At 36.4% G+C, this 10,839-nt stretch overlaps 1 protein-coding gene across 1 annotated transcript; it reads left to right on the forward strand.

The window, feature by feature from the left end:
- The first annotated feature begins 3,790 nt into the window (after window positions 1-3,790).
- On the forward strand, window positions 3,791-3,967 carry LOC128111601 (keratin-associated protein 20-2-like). The gene has a single exon (XM_052739853.1). It carries the CDS (start codon window positions 3,791-3,793, stop codon window positions 3,965-3,967), a length of 177 nt encoding a protein of 58 aa, XP_052595813.1.
- Window positions 3,968-10,839: the final 6,872 nt, after the last annotated feature.

A 10,839-nucleotide genomic window follows, 5' to 3' on the forward strand; every position in this document is an offset into this window, starting at 1 on the left:
AGAGTTTCTGCAGCTTCTTAATCTATTGGCTATAACCTGCTGTCTTACTAGAAGTATCTCCAGATCAAATCATGAATTCTTAAATATCTTCAAAACGTCCAACATTATACTGAACTATGAGCAAGATGAATGGCCAGCAGTGTGTCAGTCTTACTCCTCATCTTCAGGTGGACTGTATGACAGCTTATAGGGAAAGAAGTTCTTCATAATCTTCATAATCCTGGTCCAGTAGAGAAATTACCTGTGTGGAAAAATATGCTTTTGAATAAAGTATTTCTTTGAAAATATTCCTTTCTTACATCTTTGTTAACGTCTCTATTGGTTTGGGATACATGCTTGCATATTTGTGTCTTCTTCATCACTTATGTGTAATAGTGAATAAGTGAGAGAAGATTAAAGGAGAGAGAATACAAAGGAAACAGAGCAGCAGCGGGAAACATTTTGATTTTGGATTCATATATTGATAGACATTTTGATTGTTTCTATAGAGCTGCTATTGTATGTAATGTCACAAAGAACCTGTTAGTAGCATACATACCCTTGTGAACAAATCCTTTTGTCTGCTAGTTAAGTTTTCAGAAGAACCAAAAATTAGTTTTACTAATATTTTGGGAGGAGTCTACACAGTGTTTCCTGTAATGGCTGTTATCAAATATATTCTCAATAATGTACAAGGTTTCTGTTCCTTCACATGTTTTCTAACACCCATGTGTTGGCTAGCTTTATGTCACTGGAAGGAGGGAACTTCAATTGAGAAAATGCCCTCATAAGATCCATCTATAAGGCATTTTCTTAATTAGTGATTGATGGGGAGGGCCCAGCCCATTGTGGGGGGGTGCCATCCCTAGGCTGGTGGACCTAGGTTGTATGAAAGAAGACTGAGAACGCCATATGGAGCAAACAAGTGAGCATCAGCCCTCCATGGTCACTGCATCAGTTCCTGCCTTCAGGTTCCTATCCTGTTTGAGTTTCTGTCCTGACTTCTTTTGATGATGAACAGTGATGTGGAAATATGAGCCAATAAACACTTGCCTCTCCAACCTGTTTTGTCACAGTAATAGAAACCATAGCTAAGACATCTTATTTTTCTCTCCATAGCCATTTAATTAACAGCTGCTGGGGACAATCTCATTGTAACTTTGATTCACAATTATGAGATAGCGGTCAAATTGAACCTTATTTTACCCCTTGGCTATCTACTGGTTTTCTTTTGAAAAAAATGTCTATTTTAATCTCAAATTATTTAATATGTTTGTGTTTATTGCGCTGTTTAGTTGCAGATAGTCCATATATATTTTAGTTATTAATTTGTTACTCTGTGTATTCTTAATTTTGGCTTTCCACTGTATGGATTGACCTGCTGTGCAGAACCTTCCTATTTGGACACAAGACAACTTGTCTGTTTTCATTTTTGTGGCCTGTTCTGTTGAACTCCCATGCAGACATGGCTGAGGCCAAGCAAAGAAATTCTTCCCTATGTGATCTTATAGGAGTTTCATGGCTTGAAGTTATGTGTAATGTTTTCATTTAGAATTTTGTTTTCAATGTTGCTTTCATATATAGTTTCAGCCATATGTTCTTTTTTATATCTATATCAACAGATATAGATGATTGATAGATAGATAGATAGATAGATAGATAGATAGATAGATAGATAGATAGATAGATAGATGGAAGGAAGAAATGAAAGAAAGGAAAGAAAGAAAGAAAGAAAGAAAGAAAGAAAGGAAGGAAGAAAGATGGATTGATGAATGGCAGAAACTTGTTTAGTTATATAATGATCATAAATCTACCACTGACAATATTTGTGAGTTCAAGGAATTTTAAGATATGTACAGTAAAATCAGAGTGTTTTTTTCTTTTTATTTTATTATTATTATTATTATTATTATTATTATTATTATTATTATTATTATTTGGCTTTTTAAGACAGCATTTCTCTGTATGGCTTTGGAGCCTGTCCTGGAACTCACTCTGTAGCCCAGCTGGCCTCAAACTCACAGAGATCCTCTTGCCTCTGCCTCCTAAGTGTTGGGATTAAAGGCATGTGCCACCACTGCCCGGCAGTATTTTTTTTTTCATGATATCTTCCAATATCTATGTTTGTGATGGTGGAATATTATCTGTTTAGATTTGTCTGTTAGAAAGTCAAACTCTCTGCATTTGCAATTTTATAAAAAAAAATTGAAAAGAAACATAACCGCGCCTTTTAATGATGGGTTTCATCATCCTTACCAGTACTCCATCCATCAGCTACAAAGTGAGAGACAGAGGACGTGCATACAGCTTGCTTGGTCTCTTTAAAGAGTACTCATAACATGATTTTATGAAGAGACTGTATTCAGGTTAGTATCTAACGTTTTGTGCATAATTCACAAAGATTCCACCACAGCACATACTTCTGGAAACTGACCATAAACACTGTGCCTATGTGTGGATGTGTGTGTGAATTTGCATGCGGTATGTCTGCTGTGAAGGCAAACAGTTGGGAGGGGGGGGGGAGTGAACGTGTGTGAAGCCAGAGTAAACACCAAGTTCCTTACTCCATGTTCTATCTACCCACCGAATTCTTTCGACAGAGAGTCTCACATTACACATCAACTTAGGCTGGCAACCAGTAAGCTCCAGCAATCCTCCTGTCTCTAACTCACACAGCACTAGGGTACAGGCATGTGACTCCTTAGTTCTGGGAATTTTAACTAAGAGCTTCACACGTACATGCCAAGTACTTTCACCCATAGAGTCATCTCACCAAACACTGGGTAAACTTTTCAAGCGACATGTCACTGCTTTTCTTTCAAAATTATGTGTAAGAGCACATATGGACCCTGATTTAAAAACAAATAAAGTTAGAGTTGGAAACACTGTTGAGTGGTTAAGAGCTATGGATGCTCTTTCTGTAGGGCTCAGTTTCAATTCCCAGCACCCACACAACAGTTCACAACTATCTGTAACTCCAGTTCCAGGGGATGTACAATCACACCTGACATTTTCAGGTACTATATCCACATGCTCCCCAGACATATATTTGTCAAAACCTGAATACATAAAAAAGATAAAATAATTTTTTTTAATTAAGGTTCATTGAAGTTGATGTTAGATCACCCACTCAACAAGAATGAGTTTCAGGGTTACACCTACAATACCATTACCTGGGCTTACAGAGAAAAACATGGATCATGTACAGTTTCTGCACAGAAAATGGTACATTGTGCTCCGGTGGTTTGAAAACAATATATAGAGCAAATTTGTGCTTAGGAATAAATCTAGGTAAATTAACATAAGATAAAAACTTGCCACCAATTACATATAGTGTAAGCAATAAATAGCTTACTCTTCATGAGCAAGACTTCAGAAATGCTCTCTTCAGCAACAATAACAAAAACATGAAAGAGTACAAAGACCTTACTGTGGGGTAATGAACACTAAATAAATGTAAAAAGGAGAAAACTACTTACTGATTTATATTAGCTGACAAAAATCATATGATGCATTCACTAAGCTAGATGAAGAATGATCTAGAGTCTTGAAAAAATGAAAGGATTCTATGAATTGACCATTGGATTTTGAAGTAGGAGCGCAATTATCTTAGTTATGCAGCCTTGTCTGCCCAGTAAATCCGGGAACTCGTGATGTTTTCTGAGGCACTGTGCAGAGATGTGTGATGCTGCAATGCCTGTGGTTTTCCCCAGCAACAACCCAGGTGTATAAAAGGCCCTTGGCAGATGGTGACAGCCAGACTCAAGGAACCTACCGGTTATCATCCTCTGAACAGTCCACTCCTGACACCATGTGTTACTATGGCGGATACTATGGTGGCCTGGGCTATGGCTATGGTGGCCTAGGCTATGGCTATGGTTGTGGCTATGGCTGTGGCTGTGGAGGCTATGGTGGCTATGGTGGCTACGGTTATGGCTGCTGCCGCCCACTGTGCTGTAGAAGGTACTGGACCTGTGGCTTCTACTGAAGAGATTCTGTAGCTGCGTCTCCTCCTAACTATAACAACCTCTCTAAGTCAAAGTATCTCCAAGTGTCGTAAAACGAGAATTATTTTAATGGCTTCAAAAACACTTTTATATTCTCAATTATCTGAAGAAGAAAAAAAGAAATTCAACTTGTCTATATGGTTTCATTCTAATCAATAATACAGTATGACAGTCTATAAAAAATCTCTTCTGAGAATGTACTTAATAATAATGTAGACTACATCAAACTTGGCTCTTCACTTACATGTAAAATAGATTTGTATTGTTAAATAAACCATATTTGTTTCAAGTATTGCCTTGTTCCAGTCCTAACAATTGCCTACAATAGTCTTCCAAATGTATTTGTGAGTTTGCAAAAGTTGCATGTGTTCATTTGCTGCTGGGAATGAGAGAGGACAGAGAAAAGTGAAACTGTCCTTTTGAGATCATAAGGATTCTAAAAATGGTTGGGGCAAAAATATCAATTATTACTAACAAGCCATAAGAGCTTACCTTTATATAGCTTTTAATATCTGCCACTGCTTCTCTATGCCATGGTTTTGTTTTAAAAACAAGTATTTCCCTTTATATTTGAGAAATCATGTTAGTGAGACTTTACGGGTGTAGTTATTGAGCAGAGATGACACTGATGGACATGTCAAAGTGGACAAGGAAAAGCCCATGAGTCCTCAGTCTTGCACAAATACTATAGGTGGATATGGAAAACTGGAAGAGTGATAGGTAGTCCTCCCCAGGAAGGTGCCAAATGGTCAGCTCTGAAAAATTACATACAAGTAACATTATAATGACTGAGCAGGTTATATCTAGAAATATACATGTATATACATATATGCATGCAATAATAATTAAAGAAAAAAAGGCCATAAATTAGATGGAGAGTGAGGAGGGGTATGTGGGAGGCTTCGGAAGAAGGAAAGAGAAGGAAGAAATGTTGTAGTTATAAATCTCAAAAATTTTTCAAAAATTAAAGATGAGTGTTTTCTACAAGAGCTGTACTTCACAACAGAGGGCTTACATTTCTATGTGTTTGTGTGCATTGTGCCTTGCACAGCACCTGTGCTTGGATTGTGTACACTACAGCCCTATATTATGAAATGTTTCTCACCTTTTAAAATATCTCAACTAGAGAATGGCCATTTGCTTTATCATACTGATAAGGTCAGCACTACCAACAGCATTCTGGCTTACCAACAAGACTTAAAAATATGACTTCCTAGCTGGGCGGTGGTGGCGCACGCCTTTAATCCCAGCACTCGGGAGGCAGAGCCAGGCGGATCTCTGTGAGTTCGAGGCCAGCCTGGGCTACCAAGTGAGTTCCAGGAAAGGCGCAAAGCTACACAGAGAAACCCTGTCTCGAAAAACCAAAAAAAAAAAAAAAAAAAAAAAAAAAAAAAAAAAAAAAAAATGACTTCCACATATGTCATTTTATTTTAAATACTTAAAAAACACATACATTGTCCAGAACAAGGTAAGTTTATTAAACCATGAGATAGTTTATCAGTTTCAAATCAACATTAGAATATTTTGGTTTACACAGGTCTATTATTTTTCAAATATGTAATCCTTATTCCAAATTTTCTCTAAAATCTAATCATTTTCACCTTTGAAATAGTTATGTTTCATTGCAAAAGTCAAGATGTAAACAACAGTGCTATGTGCATCTCCCAGAGGACTGTTGATAAGGATGCCATGAGAGGCCATTGATATGTACTTTATCAGGGTTTTCCCTGTTAGCGTCTCATTCTTTTTACCTGCTTGACATGTCCCAAGAGCTGCCAATCTGAGGAAGATCATAAACTCATTGAGAATGATTTTAAAAAATTAGTCTGAAACTTGATCTAAACTTAGATTATCTTGGCCAAATCCAACTGATGTAACTGTTAGACACACACACACACACACACACACACACACACACACACACACACACACACAGAAGTTTCTTGTGCTTGCCTCTCAGGCCGGTTACTGACTCAACCATCTCCCCTGTCCTCTTTCATACACTCGTGCCATTCCTAAGAAGGTCCAGCATAGACAGTCACAGTCTGTCGGTGCCAATTCCCCACTTCTCAACTAAATCCACAGCTGGGCTTCTGCCACATACACCCTGTGCCATTCCAGAAACTACTATAGTGGTCAGCATTGCAATTAGAGAGCCCGGACTGTGGCTGAGGTGTGAATGACTCTGCAGCTATCTTCTTTATCTGGTGCCAAAATTCCAGTCCTATGGATTCTGTTGAGAAACATAAAAAATAAAAATAAAAAGAAATTTAAAAAGAAAACAGTGCAGGTGATTTCACTGCCCCCTCTTCTGAATTTTGATTAGTGATTGTGAAAAACCACTGAGTTCTCCCTAAAGTCAGAGAAGGAAAGGTAGTATTATTAGGTAACACTAATGTAAGTGTATGCATGCAAGTAAACCTATACCCACTGATAAAATATCCAAAATATTAAAACCCTATCAGAATAGACTGATGTCATAACCAATAATTGCACTAATTACTCTGTAATACAATATTTCTCACAAGGTGAGCCTCATTTTTCCTGCTCATATTTGTCGTCTTTATCTTTTGTTTGGTGGTAGGCTGGTTTGGACAGGATCGCACAGAGCCCAGGATGGCCTTAAGCTTGCTATGTAGCTGAGGATGAACTTTTATCATCACATCCAGCTGTGTAGCTGAGGATGAACTTTAATCATCACATCCATCTGTTGTCTCTGTTCTCCGCTTATTCTTGGACACAGAACATTTGAACGGAAACGTATTTCTTTGTTTCTGAACAGCCTATTTTATTTTGGCCTGTTCAAATATATTTCTATTCAGGCTAAATTTGCAGTCATGGGGAACTTTTCATTTGATGATATTTCAGAGAATTCATACTATTTTCATTAAAAGGGATTAATTCATTTCTATTTGACTTTCAATAGTTTCACATAAAGTAAAAATCTAAAGAGTGTCATGTGGTGTCCTTTATTGTGAGAAACATTTTTCCCAAATGATATTTTTAGCTACATTAAATTTATATTCATTTAAAAATACCATCAATAGAGTAAGTCCCAAGTTTACCAGACATTATGAAAAGTTATGTGTTATAATCTCATTAACACAGTAAAACAAATACATTTATTTTTTTCTCTAAAATCCTAGATACTTTTCTAATATCCTCTTTAATCTCCAGGTCTTTGTGACGGGATTAGTAAAACAGTTGTATTAATAATCAGTGAAATAGAAGCAGAAAACAGAAAACAAGGATAAAATAAATAGAAATCAGATAACAAACTGACATATTAAAGCTCTCAGGTATCAATAATTACTTAAAATATAAATGCTCTAAATTCACCTATGAAAGGATAGTATAAGCAGACTGGAAAAATGTATCATTCAACAATGTACAATTTGCATGTAACTCACTAAAGAAAAACAACCTCTTAGATTTAATATAAGCAATACAAATACTATGGCATGCCGCTATTAATAAACATTATATTAAAAAGCCACTTTGGTTAAAGGTTCTGTTCAGGAACAAGCAGCTTCTTATTCCCCCATGTGCATTTCCCATGAGGCGTTTGTCTCACACTGACACAACTGTGATTGCTGCATTCAGTTGTCATGACCAGAGTTGCTGTAACATTTCTGTCCACAGTTTTGTAAATACATTTGTTTGTATTTTTCTCTTTTCTTTGATTTCTTCCAATCTTTTTTTTTTGTTTTTTCCTCAATTTCTTTAAGGGAATTTTTCATTTCCTCTTTAAAGAACTCTATCATCTTCATTAAGTTATTTTTAAGGTCGCTTTCTTCTGTTTCTCCTAAATTGTGATGCTCAGGTCTTGCTGTTGTAGAACCACTAGGTTCTGGTGGTGCCATATTGCTCTTCATGTTGCTGTATGTATTTTTACACTGGTGTCTACCCATCTCTTCCTCCAATAGGTGCAAGAGGTGTCTGTGTCTAAGGGAGCTGCTCTTGGTCCACTCTGTACTGACTGTGTCTGTGTCTCAAGGGGCTACTCTTGGACCAATCAGAGCTCTTGGTCCAATTGAGCTCTTGGTCCAATCAGGGTTGGCAGATTCTTGTCTAAGGGAACTGCTCTTGTTCCTCTTGGTTTAATCAAAACTGGCAGATTCTGTGTCTCAGGGAGCCACTGAGGTCACGGGGGACCAGTGGTTTGGGGCAGGGGGTGGGTCTTATAGATTGCAAGGTCGGGTGGGATGGGGAATGTTGGTGGGGATGCCTGCCTGCAGGAGTCTTCCCTGCTGGCTTGCATCTGGGGGAGCAATTGGTGGGCAAAGGGGAGCACAGGTAGTGCCTCCAGGGCCCGGGTGACTTTTAACTAGTTGTCTCTCATTTATTTAATAAGTTTATTTACATACTCTTGAATTAGAATATGTATGGATTGCATTCACCTCAAAATACTCATACAATCTCTTCTTAAAGTTCTGTCAATTTATTCTTTACAGTTTGTGTTGAAATAATTTTATGTGATTTAATGTAAATAGAACTTTTTGTCAATTATTAACCCCTCTAGTACCATTTAGTCACAAGATAATCCTATCCCAACAGCAACGCATACCATTTTTCTGTTAACCAATATACACAATTTAGAAGTCTACATGTCTCTATAAATGTTGCTTTGTGGGGACTGGAGAGATGACTCAGTTAGTAAGAGCAGATGCTACACTAACATGAAGACCTGAGTTTAGGTGCCACCACCCACAGACAAAGCTGTGTGGTATCCAGCCCCAGGAGGGTTAGAAACAAGAGGTCGCTGGCACCTGCCATCCTAGTTCCACATTCAGTGAGAGATCCTGTATCACAAAAATAAGGTGCAGAGCAACAGAACTAGGCACTCAACATCCTCCTCTGGGGTGCATAAGCACATCACCTACACACACACACACACACACACACACACACACACACACACACATTTGTGCTCTCTCTTTCTCTCTTGCACTCACATATACTCACATTCACACTCACAAACTCACTCTCACACACAGAAATATACTCTTTTACACACATGCTCACACATACTCACACATAATGCATGCACACACCCACACATCTTTTTATTCTACATACAGTATCAACAGCATTATTTAGTTTTAAACTTTGATAGCTTGCATTGTGACTTTGTATTTGATCTGTCTCAAGGTAACTCTCTAATTTGGAAGTTGTGTAGACTTTCTTGTTTCACTCTTTTTATAGTTTTCTAAAATTGATTATACGTGACTAAAATTCAAACCACAACTTGAAGTGCATTGTAGTGTTTGGAAGCTTACTTATGGTAGCTTTTCCTCAGATTTAGAACTCCTCTGGCTCACTTGAAAACTATGCTTTCTAACTTCGGATTCAGTTATTTTCAACTTTCTGTCAAATTTAGTAAGTGCACTCTTTATATCCTTGTTTACCTATATTTGAATTACCTACTCATATAGTTATTCATATTCATATGTATTTAATTCCATTAATGTTGTGGCAAGAGCTTTTACTTAATTTGATAACCATGTTATTTACATAACATTGAATGTTACTAGATTTTTTTTAATGTTTTGTTCTCTGCATGGTTATATTGCATTCTTTACTTGTATAGTTTTGTTGACTTAAAGTGTATCATATCTGTTATTAATGTGGGTAATGATTATTATCTTCATATTAATGTTAGCATATTGTATTAGATTCATAATTAACTTTCAAATACATTTGGCATATTAGGAGAGTGTCTCTTTTATCAACATGTACTTAACACTGTGTTTATCCAGACTTTAATTTTCTGAAATTTTATTAATAAATTTATCTTATTTATACTATTTACCAATATATGGACATAAAATATGTACGTATGGGTTTACCATACCTTCACTGTTTGATCTTTTTTCAAGGTTTTCATATTCCATTTTTTGTTTAGTCAGATATTTTATATCCTACTTTTCTCTCTTTTAAATAATTTTTAATTTCTTTTTTATATGTGTGTTTTTGTTTGTGTATGTTGCCAGAATATAACTGCACACATGCAAACACACACACACACACACACACACACACACACACACACACACACACACACACACAGTACAGAGAGAGGTCAGAAGACAACATGTCGGAATTGGTTGCCTGCTTCCACTGTGAATCAAAGGCTTTGAACTCAGGTTGTCAGGTTTGGTTGCCATCTTTTTGATCCACACAGCTGTTGCCCTGGTTCTGCTTTTCTCTCCCTTTACATGAAAATTACATGTTGTTTTATTATAGATGTTGTCATTCAATAAAGAATAAAATATAGTTTTTTAGATCATATCTTAAGTTAAATTGGCATTTTATCATTCATGTAATCCTAACGCGTTCAAGTACATAACTGTCATTATAAAATTCCATCTTTAGTTCTATTGTTTCAGGCAGTTGATTCTATACATAATCTCTTTGGTACTCTACAAATATGAAAGAGGATAAAGATGGTGATGATCAATATTTACTGTGGTAATCACTACCCCCTTATTCCTCAATCTTAATTGTGTTTTCAAGAGAAACAATTTATTGTTCGTTTAACAAATTCTTCATAGCATATTTTTTAATGTGTCTGATGCCAACAAATGCCTTGTATTTGTATGCCTGGCATGATTGTTATTTCCTTTTACCATATAAATATTTCCACTTACAGCTATTAATTAAGCACTTTAAAAGGCCATCTCTAAAGAAATCAAACAAATTTGGATTTGCAGCATAATTAAAATTCTGGCATTAGTTTTCACAGATTTATAAATTTTGTATCCTCAAAACGAATGTTAGCCTGTTAAGATGATCTTAATTAAACTTAGAAGAGAATAGAAAAACATTTTCAGTAATCCAGGGAAGAAATGCT

Source organism: Peromyscus californicus, unplaced genomic scaffold (assembly GCF_007827085.1).
Source record: "Peromyscus californicus insignis strain IS unplaced genomic scaffold, ASM782708v3 Scaffold_16__1_contigs__length_79575227, whole genome shotgun sequence".
In the NCBI taxonomy this organism is placed as follows: Eukaryota; Metazoa; Chordata; class Mammalia; order Rodentia; family Cricetidae; genus Peromyscus; species Peromyscus californicus.

Coding starts and splice junctions, on each gene's coding strand:
- LOC128111601 (XM_052739853.1), top strand. CDS start 3,791: ATGTGTTACTATGGCGGATACTATGGTGGCCTGGGCTATGGCTATGGT.